The 25173-nt window shown below is 34.7% G+C and overlaps 2 protein-coding genes and 1 long non-coding RNA gene across 7 annotated transcripts in view; 2 read left to right on the forward strand and 1 right to left on the reverse strand.

Moving 5' to 3' along the window:
• On the forward strand, positions 1–16195 carry anpepb.1 (alanyl (membrane) aminopeptidase b, tandem duplicate 1). The gene is given in 20 exon segments (NM_001089325.1): positions 1–627; positions 709–851; positions 4054–4190; positions 4304–4430; positions 5622–5776; positions 6752–6865; positions 6939–7082; positions 7162–7227; positions 7310–7375; positions 7994–8163; positions 8901–8977; positions 9863–9996; positions 11048–11103; positions 11188–11335; positions 11433–11521; positions 11598–11708; positions 13998–14165; positions 14252–14392; positions 15259–15340; positions 15683–16195. Coding segments are annotated over 20 exon segments (2898 nt in total). The 5' UTR covers positions 1–13; the 3' UTR covers positions 15839–16195.
• The window catches only part of LOC141380907 (uncharacterized), a 30951-nt gene extending 8338 nt beyond the window's left edge, over positions 1–22613 (reverse strand). Inside the window, exons 1-4 of one of the 5 annotated variants that reach the window (XR_012400278.1) lie at positions 22159–22290; positions 21982–22055; positions 19590–19766; positions 15994–19270 (exon numbers count right to left, since the gene is read on the reverse strand). This is a non-coding gene — a long non-coding RNA (uncharacterized lncRNA). Of the gene's footprint in view, positions 1–15993; positions 19271–19589; positions 19767–21981; positions 22056–22136 lie in introns of those variants that run through there. The other 4 variants (XR_012400279.1, XR_012400277.1, XR_012400275.1 and 1 more) reach the window with 4 other exon arrangements.
• LOC100004744 (aminopeptidase N) overlaps positions 18685–25173 on the forward strand; it is an 11258-nt gene continuing 4769 nt past the window's right edge. Inside the window, exons 1-16 of the mRNA XM_001920383.9 lie at positions 18685–19244; positions 19646–19788; positions 20738–20871; positions 21007–21133; positions 21222–21376; positions 21472–21585; positions 22423–22566; positions 22636–22701; positions 22814–22879; positions 23248–23420; positions 23630–23706; positions 23825–23958; positions 24049–24104; positions 24268–24415; positions 24531–24622; positions 24730–24840. Of these exons, the coding sequence (XP_001920418.2) occupies positions 18715–19244; positions 19646–19788; positions 20738–20871; positions 21007–21133; positions 21222–21376; positions 21472–21585; positions 22423–22566; positions 22636–22701; positions 22814–22879; positions 23248–23420; positions 23630–23706; positions 23825–23958; positions 24049–24104; positions 24268–24415; positions 24531–24622; positions 24730–24840 (2270 nt within the window). The 5' untranslated portion in view covers positions 18685–18714. The remainder of the gene's footprint in view (positions 19245–19645; positions 19789–20737; positions 20872–21006; positions 21134–21221; positions 21377–21471; positions 21586–22422; positions 22567–22635; positions 22702–22813; positions 22880–23247; positions 23421–23629; positions 23707–23824; positions 23959–24048; positions 24105–24267; positions 24416–24530; positions 24623–24729; positions 24841–25173) is intronic.

The following is a 25173-nucleotide window of genomic DNA, read 5'->3' on the forward strand; positions in this document are numbered from 1 at the left end:
TGACTGCTGAAACATGGGAAAGGGTTTCTACATTAGCAAAACCCTCGGGATAGTAGGGATTGTGATAGGCGCAGGAGCGGTGGCCACAATCATCGCCCTTTCTGTGGTCTATTCCCAAGAGAAGTCCAAAAACAACGAGATCGAGAACCAACAGACGACTACAACAAAGGGCCCGACAACAAATGTTCCAGCGACGACAAACGTCCCAACAACAGCACCATCCAATGAACCATGGGACCATTGGCGGCTTCCTCAAACTCTCAGTCCAGAAACCTACAAAGTCACCCTGTGGCCGAGGCTCCAGAAGAACGCTGAGGGACTTTACATCTTCACGGGAGATTCAAGTGTGGTCTTCAGATGTGTGGAAAACACAGATCTGATCCTCATTCACTCCAATAAGCTGACCATCAAAGACTCGACCACTTTAAAAGCACTCGGAGGTAATCCAGCTCCTAACATAGTGTCAACTAAAATGCATCCAAAAACCCAATACATGGCGATTTGGCTAGATCGAGAACTAACTGCTGGGGAAAGTTATGAGCTTTACACTGAATTCGTGGGAGAGCTTTCTGATGACTTGGGTGGCTTTTACCGGAGTGAATATTATGATGAGAATGGTGTGCTCAAGTAAGTTTTGGCCCTCTCTATCCTTAAAGTTCACATATATTTAGTTAAATCTTTATATATTATTTTTTTTTTTCCTCCCAGAGTGGTCGCCACAACTCAGATGCAGGCAACGGATGCCAGAAAAGCATTTCCTTGCTTTGATGAACCAGCAATGAAAGCCGTGTTCAACATCGTTCTTCTCCATGATCCAGGAACTGTCGCGCTCTCCAATGGCGTTGTGATCGGTATGTGAATTTACACACAATAATCTAGCTAGATTGATAAATCATATTTTGTGACCCTGGACCACAAAACCAGTTATAAGTGTAATTTTTTTAAAACTAAATTGTATCAATACATAAGATTTACATTCTTGTATATGGTTTATTAAGATGTACACAGTAAAAAAGCAATCAATTAGAGTCGGAACAACATGAAGAAATTAAATTAACAAATTCATTTTTTTATTACAATTTTAAGTGGATTTATCATGAAACAAATTATGTTGTACCCTTAAAAAACTCAAGAATTGTGTTGTTTTAGCTTATTTTGTTTAAGTAGTTTAAACAAACAGGAAACGTAATTTTTTGTGTGTGGAAAAATAGTTGGCAGAGATACTGTACAACTATTTGAACATCTGGAATCTGAGGGTTCAATAAAATCAAAACATTAAGAAAATCACCTTTAAATTTGTCTTAGGAAAGCGCAGTTACAGTTGACAAAATATCTTTACGGAACATAATATTTACTTAGTGAACTTGATAAACTGTCTTAAAAAATGTAGTAAACCTCACTGTAAAAAATAAATCCGTAAAATTTACGGGAAAAAAACGGCAGCTGTGGTTGCCAGTACTTTGCCGTTAAAAACACGGTACAAACCGTAAAAGTAATTTCTCATTTTTACGGTAAACTACCGTATTTTATTAATTTATATATGTCTGTATTTTGAATGACCAACGTCTACACATCTTTTGTTACACAGTTAGACACGTTAGCACACCCACATGCAGGTGATGATTAGGAAGTTACATAATGAGCCAATGCTCATCACAATCAACTTTTCCCACAAGCAGAAAAGAGTATTAGCATCTAGAAGGTGCTCAGTGTCATTCACACAGCTACTAAACACCAGTATGGTAACACGCATAAAATTAAAGTAATGAAATAAACATTGTTTATCAACATTAGATGTAACATAAATCTCTAATGTACATAACTGATGGGGAAACAACTAAAAAGATCCATATTAATGTCAACAAAATGCATAAAAAGTTATGTGCCATGCAGGGAATTCTGGGAAAGTAAATTTATGGTTATTTGCCGTTTATATTAAGGATACATACTGTTAACCATGTTACGGATTTGTACTGTAGCATTTTTACATGTTTTTTACCGTTGAAATCACGGCCATTTTTTTACAGTGCTGTTGCCTTAATTATTAAGTAAATGAACTATGTGCAAAATTAGAAAAACTGTTCCAAGTTACATTGGGTTTACTCACTATATTTAAGTAAAGTCAATGTGTTGCTTTTAGGGCTAAACGTTTACTCACTTTTTAATGTAAAGTAATTTTGCCGCTTTTAAGCTGCATTTTGACGCTTTTTTTTCTCACTTTATTCAGTAAAGTTAACTTGTCAATTTTAAGGCTATGCATTTACCCACTCTTTAAGTAAACAGTGGTCAACAACCTTTTTAAGCATAAGATCCCTAACTTCAGCTTTGCTGAAATGCAAGATCCACTCATCAAAAATCTGACAGAAAAATAAAGCAAAGATAACTAAAAATAATAATACTATAAAAAGTATACCAAAACAAACATTAAAGCATAATTCTGCAACTGAAACTGCAGTTTTGCATCATATTTTGCATGCAGCTCCAATTCACAATGTTATAGGAAAGCAAACGGCTGCTTCAGTAGAAAAGCACACAACATCATTTGCATTGAATTGCGTGGCAACTCGTTCTGTGTGATCTTGCACCTTGATGGATTTTTCATTATACAATTGGTTGTTCATTACCCAATATTCAAACACACTTATCTTTCAGTATGGTACAAACAAATCCCTCTTCCCGTTCTTGGTGGATATTGTATGTGTTTGGCTTATCTCCAGTATTCTGAGCATGAAGAATGACATGCAGAGAGCTGTATACAGAAGTTTGCAGCAGTTAACCGTAATGAAAATCAAAACAGCAGTTAAATCAAATGTACTTATTCTTCTGTCATTTTTGGGATCTGTAAGGAGAGTAATAAAGCTCGGGTTGATAGACTGGTTGGCAACCACTGGTGTACCAGCCTGGTCTCATGAGAAAACAATTATTTTATGTTTTGTCAGTTTAGTGGCTAATTCGTACAAATTTGCATGAGTTCAGTCGTATAAAAATGTGCGATTTTAAAAAGGAGGTGTGGCACCCAACCCCACCCCTAAACCCAACCGTCATTGGGGGATAAGCGAAATCACACTACATTGTTTGAATGAGATTTTACGAATTCATACGAATTGACCACTAAATCAAAAAGTTACGAATTGCCATAAGATCATGTTGGGTGTGCAAGGTATTTTTGGTCATTACATTACATTACATTACATTAGCTATATAAGACTGGTTTTGTGGTCCAGGATCACACACACACAAAAATAAATAAATAAATAAAAACCTTATCTAACAAGTAGCTATACCATTTTGACTGTTAGTCAAACTTTATGTTTATCATCAGCTCTGCTTGTTACCGGTTGTCTACTTGTTACAGGTTGTTCTTTAAAAAATTTTTCAATTATAGATCAGTGGTGCAATCACACCATTTTTGTTATACAAAATCTCAATTAGAGAATGAAATCTAAACAGGATTTATATTGAATAAATCCAAAAACAGTGTGCTTTAATAGAAAATACACCAATGGGCTCAAATTGCTGAATCATTTATGTGAACTTGTTCATTTAAATGAACTACCAACAAGAACCGATTAACCACAATGAATCAGATCTTCCAACATTACTACAACAGAGCAAAGTTCAAGATTTACTAAATTAAATCTGACTTTACTATGCTATGTGTGGTTAAGACTTAAGCGTCATTAGAACAAATCTGATTTTACTAAAACAAAAAATGATGCGAGTTAGCAAACATTTGTTAGTATTTCGTTGCATCAACAGCTTGTTATTACAACAGCTAAAATTACTTTAGCAGCTTGTTCAAACTACTTATTTAATACGAGTTGAATTCTTACGTTTTTTTGGGGACAACTTAATTGTTTTATGTTCAATCCACTTCAATTTGTAAAAACAATTAAGTTAACTTAACCAATTTGTGTTGAAGGAATTGAGTGGAACTCAGCATTTTTACAGTGTAGATTAACTTAAATCAATTAATTTCCTTACATCTTCAAACTGACTCCAGCAAATTTGAAAGTTAATGTTTCATCACTCACTATCTTTTTCTTTCTTTAGAGGAGATTCCAGTTACAGAGGATGGCATTTCTTTAACCAAAACCACATTCGCACCCACAGAAAAAATGTCGACATATTTGTTGGCATTTATAGTCAGCGAATTCACCTACATTGAACAAAAACTTGATGATCTGCAGGTAATTTACTTAATATTTCTTCAGAATCTTAAGAAAGACATTACTGCTCAATGTAGCAAAAATTTGAAAGCAGCATGTGTTAATTTACGATTTGTATTCATTTTTTTAATCAGATTCGAATTTTTGCACGTAAAGAAGCCATTGATGCAAATCAAGGAGAGTATGCACTCAATGTGACCGGAAAAATTCTCCGATTCTTTGAGGAGTATTACAATTCGTCCTACCCACTGCCCAAATCAGGTAAGAACCTTAAATCCCAAAAAGTTCAATTCATTAATTTTTATTATTAGAATTTAAAAGCATACTTCACAGAAAAGCTTTTACATTTGCTTTTAATTTCTCAACTTAGAGCCATTCAGAAGACATCTTTTTTTATTCTGTATAACTTAAAAAAGGATTATGATCTTTAGTGATTCATAAATTAATAATCCACAGCTATCTGCACTTTTATAGTCAAAGAAACCACTACAGGCAACACAAAATTAATACCTGTGGCTGCTGATGAAAAATAAAAGGGTAAGTTCACCCTAAAAAATGATTTTCAGTCATTAAGAACTCAAGCTCATGTTACTCCAAACGACCTTCGTTCATCCTCTGAACACAAATTAAGATATTTTTAATGAAATGAGCCCCCTCATCCTCCAAAGACAGCAACAGTCCTAGTTCTTTCAAAGTATAAAATACCAAAGAGGTGGAATAAAATACCAAAGTGGTTCAATCTGAATATTATTAAGTTACAAAAATACTTTTGTGTGCCCGTAAAGGAGAAAAAACAACTTTGTTTAACAATTTATTCTCCTCAGTGTCAGTATATTGTGCAAGTTTATGAGCAATGTACCATGACTACGCCCACACGGAATCTGCGCACCAAAATTCTCCACAGAAATAGCAAAAATCGTCCGCAGATTCAAGTTGATATTTGTGTTTTATGCTTACAAAAAGTATTTTTGTCACTTGATAATAGTCCAATTGAACCACTGAAGACATATGATCTATTTTTGCGAAAGTTTTTTTTTTTTTGGTAATTTTCTGGACTTTGAATGAGCGACCATTGTTCTCAATAGAGGAAGAGGGAGCTATCAAATCTAACTTACAATATCTTCATTTGTTTTTATTAAAGACGAACATGTGTCTTCATTTGTGTTTCAAAGTCTCACATTTTTTAAGCAATATAAGGATGAGTGATTAATAACAACATTTTATTTTTGGGTGAACTAAGCTTTTAATGTTCAAATTCTTGCACAAACCAATAGTTCACTTTTTAAAACCTCAATGTATTGTCAAGTGCCACAGGTATTAATATAGTTTATTTTTTGTTTCTTTTAAATTGCTGGTAGCCATTACCTTGCATTTTATGAATTCCTAAAGACTACATTTTCACCTTAAAATGAATTTAGCTGCATTTTTACTCATGCCTCAAAATGTTTGCAGATCAAATCGCTCTGCCGGACTTCAACGCTGGTGCAATGGAAAACTGGGGTTTAATCACGTACAGAGAGACAGCCCTGCTGTACGATGAAGAAATGTCCTCAAATGGAAACAAAGAGAGGGTCGTCACTATAATAGCCCATGAACTTGCCCATCAGGTAGGAATCACTTTTTATGACAGGAAATTAAATGTGAAATGTTTACAGATGTTCTTATTATGGCCGGTTTCCACTGGTGGAGTGCAATACGGTATGCATTTATTAGTTTTTCATTGTCAAAGGTACCAAAACACGAACCATACCATAACACATTTTTGGAAAGAGTGGAGCTAGACTCACTGCTGAACTCTATTGGTCTTTCTTGATAATTTGCTGAATGTCTCCTGATTTAAAAGCCACTTTAGACAAAAGCATCTGTCATTGGACTAAATGTAAATGTACAGAGAATCATCACCTGCATGTGAATTAAGCTAGGGGAATGACAACACAGCAAGCTCCATTTTTAAATACACAGCTGAAACATAACATATTACAATGATGGCGTACAACAATAAACCATGCCTGGCTCAAACAAAGCTTGTCGCCTTCTTGTGCCAAGTATCTACATCAGGGGTGCTCAATCCTGTTCCTGGAGATCTACCTTTCTGCAGATTTCAGTTGCTACCCATATCAAACACACCTGCCTGTAATTATCACGTGGTGTTCAGGTCCTAATTAATTTGTTCGGGTGTGTTTGATATGGGTAGCAACGGAAATCTGCAGGAAGGTAGATCTCCAGGAACAGGATTGAGCACCCCTGACTACATGATGACATTTGCATTAGAAGTAAATGATACTGATTGGGTTGATCCCATACTTTACTGAACTGTACCAATAACTTAAAACTTTCTCAAAAACAATTCCATGGCAATTCGTAACTTTTTGATTTAATAGTTATTTCATATGAATTTGTTTAGTCTTATTCAAAAATGTTTGTATGATCTGAGAGTGGGTTTACGGAGCACAACTATATATAAAATAGGTTTTTGTACTAATGATAAGACATCCTTAGCAACTTCTCCGCAAATATGTACTGTAGCTATGTTAGCTCGAGCTGCTTTCTCTCATTAATAAACATTTTCACTATATTTCCAGTGGTTCGGAAACCTTGTGACTATCAGGTGGTGGAATGACCTGTGGCTCAATGAGGGTTTTGCCTCTTATGTGGAATATCTTGGGGCGGATAAAGCTGAGCCATTATGGAACATTGTGAGTATTTGAGGCCAAAGCGAAAGCTAAATGCTAAAAGCTACGGCTAACTTCAAACTCTTAAATTTCACAGAAAGATCTGATCGTTCTTAATGATGTGCACCGAGTTTTCGCTATTGATGCATTGGCCTCATCTCATCCCTTATCATCTAAAGAAGAGGATGTCCAAAGGCCGGAGCAAATTAGCGAAGTGTTTGACACAATCTCCTACAGTAAGGTAAACTTTGTGCTAAGTTTGTAACGTCTAACATGTTGATTGCAAATGTTATTTTTTGTAACGTAGTATTTTCCTCTAGGGGGCATCAGTACTCAGGATGCTATCAAACTTTCTGTCTGAGGACGTGTTTACTCAAGGGCTCAGAGTAAGTTCGTTTGTACACTATTTACTGGTTTGATTTAAGGAATTTATTGTTCTGTTCATTCATGACCGATTTGTTTCAACAGACCTACTTGGAACATTTCAAATTTAACAACACAGTGTACACAGATCTTTGGGACCATCTTCAAATGGTATGTCGAAATTTAACAAGAGTGTTCAACTATGTAAAGTTGAAGTCAGAATTATTAGCCCCCTTTTGAATTTGTTTTTTCTTTTTTAAATATTTCCCAAATTATGTTTAGCAGAGCAAAGAAATGTTCATAGTATGTCTGATAATATTTTTTCTTCTGGAGAAAGTCTTATTTGTTTTATTTTGACTATAATAATAAGCAGTTTTTAATTTTTTAAACACAATTTTAAGGACAAAATTATTAGCCCCTTTAGGGTAATTTTATTGTCGACTGTCTACAGAACAAACCATCAATATCCAATAACTTGCCTAATTACCCTAACCTGTCTAGTTAACCTAATTAACATAGTTAGGCTTTTAAATGTCACTATAAGCTGTATAAAAGTGTTTTGAAAAATATCTAGTAAAATGTTATTTACTGTCATCATGGCAAAGATAAAATAAATCAGTTATTAGAGATGAGTTAACACTATTATGTTTAGAAATGTGTTGAAAAAATCTCTCCGTTAAACAGAAATCTGGGGAACAATTAATCAAGGGGGCTAAAAAGTCAGGAGGGCTAATAATTCTGACTTCAACTGTATACAGAGAATAAATGCTCATTTCTGAATTGTTATAGGCTGTGGACGAGACTGGAACTGAACTCCCCAGATCTGTGAAAGATATTATGGACCGCTGGGTTCTTCAAATGGGCTTCCCTGTGGTCACTATTAACACCGTAACTGGACAGATCTCACAGGAGCACTTCTTATTGGACCCTGAAACCAAACCAGAGCCATCAGAATTCAAGTATGTCAAACAAAAAGCATCAATCACTGAGTTTAGTCAGCAGGATTTGCCAGATTCTTTAAATCTAGGATGTCACTATTAAAAACTAAATTCCCTTTTATATTTAAAAATATAAAAGAACATTTTAGTTTTAATTAAACTGGCCGTAGTGTATATGGGTGAATGACTGTGTATGGATGTTTCCCAGTAATGGGTTGCAGCTGAAAAGGCATCCACTGTGTAAAATATATATATGCTAGATAAGTTGGCGGTTTATTCTGCTGTGGTGACCGCTGATGAATAAAGGAACTAAGCTGAAGGAAAATAAATAAATGAATAAAAGCGAAAAAATTTAATTTCCAAAGTTTGTCATACGCTGATAAACATACTGAAAATTAACAATTTAAGTGTGCAAATTATTGACAATAACAAAATTAGCATAGAGCCTAGTGTATAGCAAAAACAACAAGTATGTGTAAATATGTGCTGACAAAGCTTGCAAGATCAGTTTTTTTGCATTTGATGGAGGCTATTTGAAATAGTGTAAATTTACGCAGCAATAATTTACCAAAAATAAAAAATAGATTATTTTATAGGCCCTCAAACTGCATTGTCATGTTGAAGAACAATTAAAACACAAAAAGTTTACCATTTTAAAATTGAAAACAATTTAAAAGCCCTCTAAGATATATCCTACATATTAATTCTGTCTTATAAAAATGTGGAATAACTATATCACAGTATTCTTTATTTTTCAGCTATGAGTGGTTTGTACCAATTACATGGACAAAGAATGAAGCAATAAAACCCCAGTATTGGCTGCTGCAGAAAAACAGTGAGTTTTAAGATTGATACTGACATTAATATTGATTGATTTATATTGTGACAGCATTGCAAAAAAATGGCATTGCAGCCATCATCTAGTATGCTTCATATGACAAAGGATACATATTATATTCTATATTCTATTACATACAATGACAGTAAATGAAGAACACAACACAACACAACACACACACACACACACACACACACACACACACACACACACACACACACAGTTCAAGTCAGAATTATTAGCCCCCGTTTATTTTTTCCCCCAATTTCTGTTTAACGGAGAGAAGTTTTTTTTTCAACACATTTCTAAACTTAATAGTTTCAATAACTCATTTCTAATGACGGATTTCTTTATCTTTGTCATAATGACAGATGATATTTTGCTAGATATTTTTCAAGACACTTCTATGAAGCTTAAAGTGACATTTAAAGGCTTAACTAGGTAAATTAGGTTAACTAGACAGGTTAGGGTAATTAGGCAAGTTATTGTTTAATGAATGTTCATTCTGTAGAAAATGTTTATTCAAAAATTAAAAATGGCTTTTATTCTAGCCGAAATAAAACAAATAAGACTCTCCAGGAGAAAAAATATTATCAAACATACTGTGAAAATTTCCTTGCTCTGTTAAACATCATTTAGGAAATATTTAAAAAAGAAAAAAAAGAAAATTAAAGAGGGGCTAATAATTCTGGCTTCAAATGTATATATATATATATATAGATACATACAAAACCTTTATAAAACCATAATAAAAACATAATTGAATGATGATGATGTTACAATTTTTTTTTCCGATTTCAGAATTCATATCTTGTCATGTTTGGATAAATACAATAAAAGACAACATTTACTTACGGTAAATCTATGCTTTTTCTCTTTTAGCTCAATTCGATGACATGAAAACGAATGCAAATGAGTGGGTTCTCGCCAACATCAACATGGTAGGATACTACAGGGTTAACTATGATGAGCAAAACTGGGAACGCCTGCTTAATGCTCTCCAGACATCCAGAGAGGTAAGGAGAAATATGTTTATTAACAATTCAGCCAGTGTCAAATGAGCATCTTGTCTGTTAAAATCACATATAAAATATACTGGAAACACATATTAATTATGCATGAAACTTGGTTTTGGAACATTTTTATTTAAGTGATATTTATTTTATTTTAAGTTAAGTGATAACATTTTTTTTCACATGACACTACGTTTCGTGTGATTCCAATGTTATCTCTTTGTGATTTATTGGCTAATTTGTACAAATTTGTTCGATCTCATTTGTATAATCTAATAAGATTTGATTATCCCCATGGTTGGGTTAAGGGGTGGGGTTTGGTGTCCTTTTTAAAATAATACAGTTTTGTACAACCAAACAGTTTAGTAGCTAATTCATAAGAATTAGCCACTAAACTTACAAAAAAATAAAATAGTTACGTTTCCTCGTGAGATCAGGCTGATGATTCACATGCATTCCATGTGTGTTTCACTTTTGTTTCATGTGTGATTTACATGTTCTATGTGTGTTCCATGCTTGTTTTACGTGTGATTTACATGTTTCATCTGTGTTCCATGCGTGTTTTAAGTGTGATTTACAAGTTCCATCTGTGTTCCATGCTTGTTTTACGTGTGATTTACATATTTCATGTGTTCCACATTTCTTTCAAGTGCGATTCATTTTCCATGTGTTTCATACTTGATTTGATGTTCAATGTGTTTAATTTGGGTATTCACATAATCATATGTGTTCCACATGCAGGTGAAGATGGTGAAAATAAACCACTTATGAATCTTTAATTTGTTGCTGTAATGATCATCCACTGCCAATACAACAACCTGGATATTACTAAAAGACACTAAAAGAAAGTTTAAATAATAAATAATTATTCACAATATTTTGAAGTGCTCTTGATATCAATATTGTGCATGTCCATATTCACAATATATTGAATAATTAAATATCAGCATAAATGTCTACATGTTATGCGTGTGTGTTTTTCCTGCTAAGGTTTATTGTTAATATACTGTTTTTATTCAGCATAATAACTACTTTTAAATGTGATTTCCTTCAGAGTATTCCAGTTATTAACCGGGCACAGCTAATCGATGATGCTTTCAACCTGGCCAAGTAAGATGCCAATTTCATTCTTTAAAATTCTGAGTATAATCTCCAGTCAGTCCAAATACTAATAATCATCTCTATCCTTTATAGAGCAGGAATTATTAAAACAACCTTGGCTCTAAGAACCACAGAGTTTCTAGATGTAGAAACCGAATACATGCCATGGCAGTCTGCTCTCAACAACCTGGACTACTTTTACCTCATGTTTGATCGCTCAGAGGTTTACGGCCACATGCAGGTAAGTTTGTCTCTGGATATTTCAATAACACCAGCTAAACTAAGCTTTAAATATTTGTTAACATACATTAATAATCATGTTGTTTTCATGTTTGCAGGCATACATTAGAAAGCAGGTGACACCCTTGTTTGAATACTTTACAGAACTAACAGACTGGCAGGGTGTGCCTGACAATCATACTGAACAGTAAGTCATGAATATTCAGCATTTACCATATTTACATAAATATGTATTTATTGCATACTTTTTTTGGTATCTGCAGATACAATCAAGTGAATGCTCTCCGAGTTGCCTGCAGCATTGGGTTAAAAAATTGTACAGATCTTGTTACATCATGGTTCGGAGAGTGGATGAACAATGAAGATGCCAACCCGTAAGTTTCACACTGGAGTAAACAGAAATTTTGTGTCTGACTATTTTACATTATATCGCATTATAGCATTGATGATAAAATGTATACTAAAGCAGATCATACAGTTCTTGCTACATAATATTATTCATTCATTCATTTTCTTTTCGGCTTAGTCCCTTTAGTAATCAGGGGTTGCCACATGGGAATGAACAGCATTTGTTTTATGCAGTGGATGCCCTTCCAGCTACCACCCATCACTGGGAAACACCCATACACTGTCATTCACACACACATACACTACGGACAATTTAGCACACCCAATTCACCTGTACTGCATGTCTTTGGACTGGGAGAACATGCAAACTCCACACAGAAATACCAACTGACGCAGCCGGGGCTCGAACCATTGACCTTCTTGCTGTGAGGCGATCGTGCTACACACTGTGCCACTGTGACGCCCCATAAGAATATTATTATTATTATAGCTCTGATATAATATACAGTTTAAGTAAGAATCATAAGCCCTCCTGAATTATAAGCCCTCCTGTATATCTTTTCCTCAATTTCTGCTTAAATGGAACACATTTCTAAATATAACAATTTTAATAACTAATTTCTTTTATCTTGGCCATGATGACATTACATAATATTTTACTAGATATTTTAATATATTTTTGAAGAAATTAGTGTTTAGCTTAAAGTGACATTTAAATGCTTAATAAGGTTAATTAGGCAAGTCATTGTTTAATGATGGTTTGTTCTGTAGACAGTTGAAAAAAATATTGTTTAAGGGGGCTAATAATATTGACCTTAAAATGTTTTGTAAAAAATTAAAAACGGCTTTTATTCTAGCCGAAATAAAAGGAATCAGACTTTCTTCAGAAGAAAAAAATATTTTTGAAAACACTATGAAAAAAAATCCTAGCATCAATCCTTACACATTTCATATCACTTACACAAATTATATAAAATACTATGAATTAAAATTCTATGAAAAAATTCTAATAATTTTGATTTCAACTGTGAAGTTTATTCATGAACAAATTTTGAGAGGAGCACGTGATTATGATTGAACACAGCTGGTCTCGCATTAACTAACACCTGATTCACTAATCAGATGATTTCTGACTCACTATAAATAGCCAGAGGTTTTACTACAGTTATCTTCTCCATGAAGAATCCCCCCTTCCACTCAGTGGTGGCTCAGCGGTTAACACTGTTGCCTCACGGCAAGAATGTTACTGGTTCAAATCCTTAACAAGCCAGCTGTCATTTCTGTGTGTTTACATGTTCTTCCCATGCTCGCGTGAGTTTTGCCCCGGGTTCTCCAGTTTTCTTTCCACAGTTGAAAACATGTGTCATAAGTCAATTGATCGATCTTAATTAGTACTATAGTCGAGCTCATAACCAGCTCTACTATTATCTGCCATCAGCCCTTAAACAAAGGGGGGAGTTCTCGAGACCTACCTGAGCTCAAACTACCCCTCTCGTCCTGCAAACGGGAGGGAGCCTCAGGCTTAAGGATCTTATGACCTCAGGGCTCTCGGGACAGTAGGCCAATATTATAAATTCTTAGTTTTGAAAGTATAAAGTAGTATGTCTATAATGTTGTTACAAAACATGTATAAATATTTAATTTGTCAAATAATATAAGATGTATTTTTTTTAATTATTAAATGCCCCCCAATGATTCCCCCAATGTGTAAAGCACTTTGAGTGTATAAAAAAGCACTATATAAATGCAATGAGTAATGAAGTGGATTATATTAAAATAAATAACATCAGGTTGCTCCGGTTTCCCCCACAAGTCCAAAGACATGTACTAGAGGTGAATTGGGTAAGCTAAATTGTCCGTAGTGTGTGTGTATATGAATTAGAGTGAATGGGTGTTTCCCAGTGATGGGTTGCAGCTGGAAGGGCATCCCCTGCATAAAACATATGCTGGAGAAGTTGGCGGTTCATTCAGCTGTGGCAATATATGATTAATAAAGGGACTAAGCCGAAAAGAAAATGAATGAATGAATAAATAACATCAAATATGTAATACTTTTTTTCCTTAAACACAACTTCGCAACACATCAGTGTGTTAAAAGTTTGTATGCATTTTCATGATTAGCAACAGGGTCAAAAGTAACATTTAACATCTCCAGAAAGAACATCAAAGATTTTAAATAATTTTTAAAGTTATGGGGCCACTGCATATTAAGCCTTTGCAGTATTTCAGTACATTTACTGACTGCAAAATTCAAACGTTGAATCAATAGACTGCCATTTAACTCTTTTTTTAACCGTTGTTTTTTTCTGCATCAGAATTCATGCCAACTTGAGGTCTACAGTTTACTGCAGTGCCATTGCTGCAGGTGGTGCTGAAGAGTGGGAATTCGCCTGGAAAATGTTTGAAAAGACTTCCGTCGCTTCCGAAAAAGACAAACTGAGAGCTGCAATGGCATGTGCCACCCAGCCCTGGTTACTGAACAGGTGAGCTCACGGCAGGTTAATACTAACAAATGTATATATCTCTCATTATATTCAGTTAAATACATGAGCTTCGGGTTATGTTGCAGGTATCTCGAATACACTTTGGATGCAAACAAAATTCGCAAGCAAGATGCTACTTCTACCATTGTCAGCATTGCAAGCAATGTAGGCGGCCAATCATTGGCTTGGGATTTTGTTCGAGCCAATTGGGAGTACATTTTCAACCAGTAAGTAAACTCTTTGGAACACTTTGGACTCTATTTAATGTTCTAAGTGCAAAGTCTAAAGCGCATGTTGCAAAAGTCTTCACTAGCGAGAAAACAGTTAAACAGACCATCTGCAGCGCGTGGATAAAGAACGAGACTCCTCCATTCTTTTACTCTTTACTCCTTTACTTTTGTGGAGTGAGGAAACAGTGTTGTATGGACTCCACTGAAAACATCCATTACCTTACATATTTATGTTTTTTAAATGCAAATATTTGTTTCAAAACTGTTTATAAATTAAGTTCTAGTTTCAAGCAAATGAATAAATTAACAATAATAATGAAGTGTGCTCAAAAAACTGAGTTATATACAACAACACTTCCTATTCTTATAACATACGTCTCCAAAACCCAACAGATGGACAAATCTAAACTAAATATAAATTTGCATATATTAAATAATACTGTTAGTAACAATAACATTATACAAGCACAAATTGTCATGAACAATCTAAAAAAGCTCCCCGACATGAAGGCATGGAGGCAGTTCTATATACACACACACACACACACACATACACACACACACACACACACACACACACACACACATACATATATATATATATAGATAGATAGATAAAGATATGGATATATATATATATATATATATATATATATATATATATATATATATATATATATATATATATATAAAAATATGCCACAAAGTGGCGTAAAACCTCAAAATGAGGGTTTTACTGGTCTAAAAATAGCAACAAATCGCGCCAAATATGTCCTGCGCCTTATTGCGTAAGGTGTATGATAGGGCCCATAGTTTTCTATATAGTAAACGCATTTCCACTTTTTTTTAAAATTCTCCATTAGGTATGGAGGTGGATCTTTTTCTTTCTCCAATTTGATCAACGGCGTCACAAAGAGATTCTCCACTGAGTTTGAACTGAAACAGGTATGTTATCTTCTTCATCAATGCTTGATTTATTTGACTGCCATCATGTAGAAGTCAAAATTATTATTATTATTTTTTCTTTTTCCAATATTTCCCGAATGACTTCTCCAGAGCGAGGAATTTTTCACAGTATTTTCTATAATATTTTTCTTCTGCAGAACGTCTTATTTGTTTTATTTCGAAAAAAAAGTGAACAAAAAAAATTATTTCTGTCCCTGAGACATTGGGGATAAATATATCCCTGAGTTATTGGGGATAAAACTATACAGGAGGGCTAATAATCCTGACTTCAACTGTACATGTGAATGTTTCTAAATATCCTTTTCTGTTTTGCAAATGCAGCTAATGCAGTTCAAGGAGGACAACGAGCACATCGGCTTCGGTTCCGGATCCCTAGCCATTCAGCAATCCATTGAGAGGACAAAAGCCAACATCAAATGGGTGGAACAGAACAAAGCTGATGTTTTACAGTGGTTTAAAGACCAATCCAAACCCTAAAAGCTATGAACATGCTGTGATTAGTTTGCTCTGAGGAGGAGAGGAACACTGGGGAACACGCTGTTTTGCTATATCTAAATGAGGACTCAAGAAAAATGATTATTTATTATTCATGATGTTCGCAATATTTTCCACAGCTACTTTCTTCCTATGAAGATGTACAGTGTATAAATATGTTTTCTTGGAGTTTTTTCATGTTGTAATTATTCATTTTGTCTTTGATCATTCTTTGCAATGTTTTATAATGTTATTATAATGTTAAATAACTGTAGAACTGAATATGCAAATGGTGCATGATTATTTGGTATTTGTCATTTTGATATTTTGTGTAATGAAAATAAACACATCCATCCATAATCTTTTCTACTTTTCTAGTCTAACTAGATTAACTGTCTAGTCTATCTAGTTAACTGTCTGTTTTCTGACTGTAGTACTTGTTAGGGCTTTTCATACTTCATAATCTCTTGGTTATCTTTGTTCCAAAGCTCATTTTCAAGCATAAGGATACATTTCTAACTTATTATTTCAAAGCTGTGCCAGCCGTCAGAGGCCAGTAAATTACCTTGTCTCTCAAAAGTTATAATATACATCAAAGTAGGAGCTTTCGTAATTGAAATGTTGAATCAAACATAACCAAAAAATCAAATTGTGTGTGTCAAATAACTTTGATTGATTGATTCATTTTCATCAGCTTAGTCCCTTATTTATGAGGGGTCACCAAAGGGGAATGAACCGCCAACTATTTCGGCATATATTTTACGCAGCGGATGCTCTTCCAGTCCCAACCCAGTTCTGGGAAACACCCAAACACTCTCACATTCACACACATACTATGGCAAATTTTGTTTACCCAATTCACCTATAGCGCATGTCTTTGGACTGTGAATTACTGTAAAAAGAACATGCAAACTCCACACAGAAATATCAACTGAGACTCAAACCAACGTTATTTTTTCTGTGAAGCAACAGTGCTAACCACTGAGCCACAAACTTTGATTCAAAAGAATAATTTTATTTCAGCAGATTTTTGTCACTTTCAAACCAAGCTGCTTGAATTTTTAAGTGAAATCTGTATTCCTATTGAAAGTGAAATAATTCCTATTGAAATGAATAGCCCATAATATTTTGCAAAGCCATTTGTTTGCAATGGAGTTTTGTGTGCTGGAAATGATGCACACTTCAAAGATGAGTCCTTGAAAACCACACAAGCCAAACAAAGTGTTTTGAAATGAGACGATCAAGCCTACAGAGGACCGATCTCCTCTCCTAGTAACTATCATAGTCGCCGTTAATAAGTGGTAATAAAACTTGTAATTACTTTTTTCAAAGTGATTTTAAAACTTATTTTAAGCGATCTGATAGTAAAATCACTTTTAGTAAGACATTTCATACTCTTTTTGTTTTTTAACATGTTTATTTATAGACAAGTAAAATAAAACCTAATTAATACTTTTAATCCTTTTAATTTGCCATTATCAGCAGACAATGAATCTAGGTATGTTCAAGGCCATAAAGGATCCACCAGTTGTATCCTTTATTACCTGGGAAACATTTGGAGGCTGCATTTGAAAGACAGCCTTCATTGCTCCATGATGATGCAGTGCCCTTCGAATGCATCCTTTAAAGGAAATGAGATGCAATCACAGACATAAGTTGATGTTTTAAATCTCACTTTTTATAATAAAGTTTATTTGTTGGCATCAGTGGAGAACCATGAAGAACCTTTAGCGTCAATTGAATTTTTCTAGTCAGTGTTTTTTTAATATTTGTAATGTTTTTTTAGAAACGCCAACAGGTTCTTTGAGAAACCAAAAATAGTTCTTCATTGGAATCACTCGAGGAAAACAAAACAATGAAACATTTCATTTTAAGAATGCCTGGATGATGCATAGTTTTCCAAACAGTTGGCAAAGGTGATACTGTTGAATATTTGTTTTATCATTTAGTAGGGCTGCAAAACTACAGTACACTGGTTTCATGGTTTGGTTTGATAATAATTATCATGTCATTGATATCACCATGTTTCCCAGTAATAGGTTGCAGCTGGAAGGGCATCAGCTTCATTATACATATGCCAGAATAGTTGCCGGTTCATTCACTGTGGAAACCCCTGATAAATAAGGGATGAATGAATGAATGATATCACGATGCATCAACAATGAATCAATGATGCACTTTTTAATTACTTGCACACGTGTTGCCTCCATTGCCATATATGCTACCACAACAAAGTAAGTCAGGAAACCTTCAGTACATCATAACTAGGTATGGTCTGTTACTAAAACAATACCGAATCATCCTAGTCTACATCACGATGCACCACAGAAGCAAAGAATTTCGATACCCTCATCATTTATGCCTCATTGTAAAAAATGCTGATTTCCACACAATGGATTTGTGTTGATACAACATAATAAGAATTAAGTTAGCCAATTAGCTTAATACATTATAGCTCATTTTAAATAAGTAGTTTGAACAATCAGCAAACATATTTTTGAGTGTGTAGCCTTATTATAAACTGGCCTCTAATATAATTAAACATAAAATTTAAACCAAACCATAATATATTTTTTGTTTACATTAGATAATTTCACGACTGAGACGCATCCATGTTTGTTTTCATGAGTTCCTTCCCACGATTCTCACCGTCACATTCTACTTAAGAGTAATGGCTGCATAAACATGTCAGGAAAGACACATGGCATGGTATATTATCCTAGTGCACCTCAACTTATCAGATTTCCAAATTCTTTCACTAGCCAGTCTCGGTGTTAATAGATGAGCCATTATACCCTTTGGGAGGAGAAAAGGTGGGAAGAATAAATAAAATAACATCTGTTTGGGCTGATTGTAGCTGACCTAAACTGATAGGGAGCATGAAGAGAATCCATTTTAGCGCAATGTGCCTTGGATGCACCTTCTTGGGAATGGCTTCACTGGCCACCATTGTTGGTTTGTGGACCGTTCAACTCCTTCCAACAACTGAATCTCATGTCGAGCCTTGGAAAGAGTATCGTCTACCAGACACTCTGTTTCCACACTACTACAACATCACTCTCTGGCCTCGACTCCAGCCGGATGATCACGGCCTCTATGTGTTTACTGGAAATTCCAGCGTGGTCTTTAAATGTTTGCGGGAGACTGATATCATCATAATTCACTGCAATAAGCTGAACCTGACCTCAGAAGATGGATATCTGGCCAAACTATCAGCATTTAGTACTTCAGAGGTGCCTTCAGTGAAGAAAACCTGGATAGAGGAGATGACGCAGTACCTTGTCTTGCAACTGAATGGTAAACTCAAAGCTGGAGAGCTCTATGTGCTTTACACTGAGTTTGTTGGAGAACTTGCAGACGACCTGGCCGGGTTGTACCGTAGTGAATACGATGAGGACGGAGAGAAAAAGTAAGTCCATATGAGATTTTTAAGATCTGCAAGACATTCAGATCTGCATTAAGATCATCATCTTGGCTATTTTAGTTGGCAGGTCACATGTTTGTTTCTCTCAGGAGTCTCTCAGGAGCTTTATACCTGTCTGACCTTTGCACCCTCATATAAAAAAGAGAAGACACTAACAGCAGCCATAAAGCAGCTTTTTATGTTTATGTTTAAGCATTATATGATAGAGGGAAGTTCTCATGTGTGAGGGGTTCAATCATCATGCACACGTTGTTTGAACACATAAAATACCTATTTTTATACACAATGGTTTACTAATAACCCAGTGTGGATTTTACTGTCTGCACTTACCATTTTTTGTTAGGAACAAAGTATCTTGCAGATATGACAATAATGACTTCCTCCAGGATAGTTGCCACCAGCCAGATGCATCCCACACATGCTCGCAAGACCTTCCCATGTTTCGATGAGCCTGCAATGAAAGCCGTTTTCCACATCACTCTCATCCATGATAGAGGAACCGTGGCCCTGTCCAATGGAATGGAGATTGGTTAGTTCTAATGACATTCCTGTGAGGGGTGGGTTTAGGGTTGGAGGAGGGCAAGACGTAAATAAAATACAATTTAATACTTAGTTTAGTTAATAATATTTATAATACTCAGTATAATTACTGTATTACATTACTGTGAGGGTTGAGTTTAGGGTTGGAACAGGGCAAGATGTAAATAAAATACAATGCAATGGGTAGTGTAATGAATAATATAAATAATACTCAGTATAACTACTGTTTTACATTACTGTGAGGGTTGGAAGAGGACAAGATGTAAATAAAATACAATTTAATGGGTAGTTTTATTAATAATATGAATAATACTCAGTATAATTACTGTTTTACATTTCTGTGAGGGTTAGGTTTAGGGTTGGAAGAAATGAAGATGTAAATAAAATACTATTTAAAGGGTATTTTAATTAATAATATGAATAATACTCAGTATAATTACTGTTTTACATTACTGTGAGGGTTAGGTTTAGGGTTGGAAGAGAGGAAGATGTAAATAAAATACTATTTAAAGGGTATTTTAATTAATAATATGAATAATACTCAGTATAATTACTGTTTTACATTACTGTGAGGGTTGGGTTTAGGGTTGGAAGAGAGGAAGATGTAAATAAAATACTATTTAAAGGGTATTTTAATTAATAATATGAATAATACTCAGTATAATTACTGCTTTACATTACTGTGATGGTTGGCTTTAGGGTTGGGGTAGGGCTAGACATTAATGAAATACAAGTAATGGCTAATTTAATCGATAATATTTACAGCCGCAGCTGTATCCCTTCTAGCAACAACCACCAAAGACTGTATTCCCCTAATGTGTACCCTTCACTTTTAAAAACTTGCTAATGCAGAATTAAGACTGATTTGAATTAGAAAACATTGTTGAATTGACTTATACAGCTTTAATGTAGGTTTACTGCTTTTTTTCCTTATTTAGAAAACGTGGACACCATTGTTGATGGACAGCCAGTTACAGTGACAACATTTGAACCCACAAAGATCATGTCCTCGTATCTATTGGCACTGGTTGTCAGTGACTACACTAATGTTACATCAGCAGATGGCACCTTGGTACAGCTCTCATTCGCCTCTCATGAGCTGTAAAGCTGTTTTAACAGATAAAAATTATGTTTATTGAGCACAAAATGTCCCTAACTGCATATGTGCTCGTAATGCGTATGACTAAATGATGTTTGCTCTGAGCAGATACGGATATGGGCCCGTAAGAAAGCCATTGAGGACGGCCATGGTGATTATGCTCTGAATATAACAGGCCCAATCCTGAAGTTTTTTGAAAACTATTACAATGTACCTTATCCACTTTCTAAATCAGGTGGGTTTATATTATATCAACTCATGAATGTTATTATATTATTGGCTTAGGGGAAATTAATTCTTTTCACTCTTTCTCTCACTTGAAGACCAGATTGCCCTTCCTGATTTTTACTTTGGGGCGATGGAGAATTGGGGTCTGGTGATGTATAGAGAATCTAACCTTCTATACGATCCAACCGTCTCATCTAATGCAAACAAAGAAAGAACAGCCACCATTATTGCCCATGAACTGGCTCACATGGTACTTGTATTCACAAAAATATGACAAGTTAAATGTATAATACCTATGATGTGTAATATAATAATATCATGTTTTTTATGTGTTTTACTGCTCAGTGGTTTGGCAACCTTGTGACTCTAAAATGGTGGAATGAGGTTTGGTTGAATGAAGGTTTTGCATCTTATGTGTCGTATCTTGGTGCAGACTTTGCAGAACCATCCTGGAACGTGGTGAGTGCTCACAAATTAATGCTACATGTGGCAAAAATCAATTAAAAACATTTACATCTTTTAAAATGAACTCTATTTAGAGTTTAGTCAGGGTAACGTCATGTTCATTTTTTTAAGCAATAATAAAACATAATGTACTTTTTTTTAAATTTACAAACTCTATAATATACAGCAGCTGACAAATCATTTTAGAAAATAAAAATCAAATAGCCAATCTTTTGAAAAAAAAAACTGAGAAGTTTAGGTGCTCTAAGACAAAAAAAATAAAAACTTTATATGGGTGATCTAGAACCTTTTTAAAGTCCCTTACAGATTTTTGTATACAAAGGTTATATAAAAACTTTAAAGAATTAGTGTAGCAAAAGCAAGTTTGTTTTGAGTTTAACGTTAACTTACCGTGGTTTAACTGCAACTGTCTTTTGTAAAGATCTGTTCATTTCCATGTGGCAGCCTTACATCCTGCCTCAGATCTACAAACAAATTTAATGTGACAAAAAAAAAAAAAAACGTTGATAAACGTTTTGCCATTGACTACCTTAAACAAAGCTCACCTATAATCGTTGAAACGCCTACCGACATTTAACAGCTCAAATATTTGCTTCTTCGTCCTGAGTCTCAAACGTTTTGAGAGAAATTTCAAAATAAATCTGGAGTAACTCTGGTAACACCCGCTCTTTGTTTCCCTACGTCACCACCCGAGTCACCACACGCCAAATGGAGACATTAAAATAACTGACAAAAATATATTTTTAAAACAATAAAAAAGGAAACAGATAATACTTTATATTATGTTAGGTTATTTATTTATATTATTCCCTTTCCTGTACGTTTTCACAGAAAGACTTGATCATTCTTAAAGACGTACACCGCGTTTTTGCTGTGGATGCTCTGGCCTCCTCTCATCCGCTGTCTTCTAAAGAGGAAGATATTATAAAACCCGAGCAGATCATTGAGCAGTTTGATACTGTCTCCTACAGCAAGGTACAGTACACTTGATAAACTTGAAGAACACTGATAAGAAAAAACTCAATGTTTATTCATTACCTGCAGGGGGCGTCGGTGTTGAGAATGCTGTCAGACTTCCTCACAGAGCCTGTGTTCGTTCAGGGACTAAATGTAAGATGCATCCTCTTGCATGTGATAATAACGTGTGTTTTGTTTCTAAGTTTAATGTTTATGCTCCATATATGCAGTAAAGTAAAATTATATTATGTTTTCCTCTTAAAAGACTTATCTCACCATGTTTGCCGATCAAAATACAGTCGGTGAGGATCTGTGGGATCACCTTCAAACTGTAAGTTACCTCAAAATTAAATATAAACTTAAATATGTCAATATAATGCATTTAAAACGTAATTATTTGACTAATGTTTACATAGAAGTTCTCAGAAAACGTAATGTTTGTCAGTACTGCCCTCTAGTGGTTCATTACTCTTTTTAAAGGTGTAAGTTATGTCACAGAATATTTCAAAAATAATTCTTTCCCACTGTATGACTGAGACTGTATTTGTATGTGCTGATGTATCAAAATAACCGACGACAAAAAAATAAAATAAATAAATAATAATAATAATTCCTTCTGAAACGTATTAACCAATAAAGAGTGTGTAAATGATGACATGATGTTTCTTTTTGAGTGAACTATCCCTGTAACACATCTAGGCTGTTAATAAGACTGGAACAGTACTTCCCTTAAGTGTTAAAGTAATCATGGACCGCTGGGTTCTTCAAATGGGTTTCCCTGTGGTCACGGTCAACACTACGACTGGTCAGGTCTCTCAGATGCACTTCCTTCTGGATCCCGAGTCTTCTCTGCAGAGGACGTCTCCATTCAAGTAGGCCTAAAGTCATTTCAGAAGCTGCAGAAGTGGTCAACATTTGGAGTGGATCAACAAAATTGTCCTAAGACAAAATTGAGTGTCGTTTAAAGGTTTAAAATAACTTTGATGCAAGGTTTTGAATCACTTCAAATGTTGACCACTGTAGTGTTCCATTTACGCCTGTTTTCTATAGTGTTTAATACTATTTCTACTGATTCTTTTAGCTATGAATGGATTGTACCCATTAACTGGATGAAATCAAAGATGGTGCAGTCACGCTTTTGGCTTTTGGAAAGAACTGGTATGAACACAAAAACATGTTTTGATTATGTCATTTTATCCTGTCAGGCAGTTCTGAAACCAACAAACACTCTTTATGTATAATAAACAGATTTACATAATTATCTTTCAACATATAGCTGTATATAATGATATGAAGACGACTGGGAGTGAGTGGGTGCTTCTGAACCTGAACATCACAGGGTATTACAGAGTGAATTATGACATTGGGAACTGGGAACGTCTCTTAAATCAGCTGGCAGAGAATCACAAGGTAAATTCACATAGACATGATTAGATTTAATATCAAATTAGCCACATTTATCTGTCTTTCATATGTTATTACTGCATAATTTTCATACAGGTCATTTCAGTCATCAACAGAGCTCAGATAGTAGACGATGCATTTAATCTCGCAAGGTAAAGAGATATGCAGCACAAATGAAGAGAACTAAGAAGAAAATATTTCATTCATTCATTTTCTTTTCGGCTTAGTCCCTTTATTACTCTGGGGTCAAAAGAAATAGTTATTACTTATAATATGTGAATGCAAATTTCAATGTAATCTGAATTCTTTTTCAAGGGCTAAGATAATTCCTGTCACTTTAGCACTAAAAACAACCACATACTTATCTGAAGAAAGAGAATATATGCCGTGGCAGTCTGCCCTCAACAACTTGGATTATTTCTACCTCATGTTTACACAAACTGAGGTCTATCGACTCTTACAGGTTTGTTCTAATAATTAATCGATGTTAAAAATAAATCATACTTGATAATTGGGTCTGTTGTATAAGTATGTACATAGGCATGCTATTTTTATAAATTTTGCATTTCTTGTTGTAGAGCTACACTAAAAAGCAGGTGACCCCACTTTTTGACTATTTCAAGACTATTACTGAAGACTGGTCTGATGTTCCCTCTGGCCATACAGACCAGTAAGTAATCCATAAATAATGACATTTTCAAGTGATGCCAAAATTGTATCATAAAAAAGTCATAAATAATTGACATTTGATTTATTTTTTGTATTGTCATTCTGTAGGTATAATCAAGTTAATGCAATTAGATTCGCCTGCAGCACTGGTGTAGATGAATGTCAAAATCTCACTTCAAGCTGGTACAAACAATGGATGGACCAGCCAAACCACAACCCGTGAGTATATTCAGAATGCATTTGAGCAATTGGTACTCCTTTGACAGATCAAGCCAATTATTCATAGAGTCAGTAGTTTTTGCAGTGTTGTGCTGCTCTAATTTCCCTTTTTCCATGAGGAGTACGAACTATAGAGACCTAGACATGCACATATTTGGAAATTTTAGTCAGCATCAATAACAGATAACTATTTATATTTGAAAAACCAATAAATATAGAGGCCAGTAAATACAAATCTAAAAGGACAAATTCATTTACTCACCCTTCACTTGTTCCAAACCTTTTTGGGCCCTATCATAAACCCGACACAGTGTGGTGCAAGGCGCGGCACAA

This window comes from Danio rerio, chromosome 25 (genome assembly GCF_049306965.1).
Source record: "Danio rerio strain Tuebingen ecotype United States chromosome 25, GRCz12tu, whole genome shotgun sequence".
NCBI classification, from domain to species: domain Eukaryota; kingdom Metazoa; phylum Chordata; class Actinopteri; order Cypriniformes; family Danionidae; genus Danio; species Danio rerio.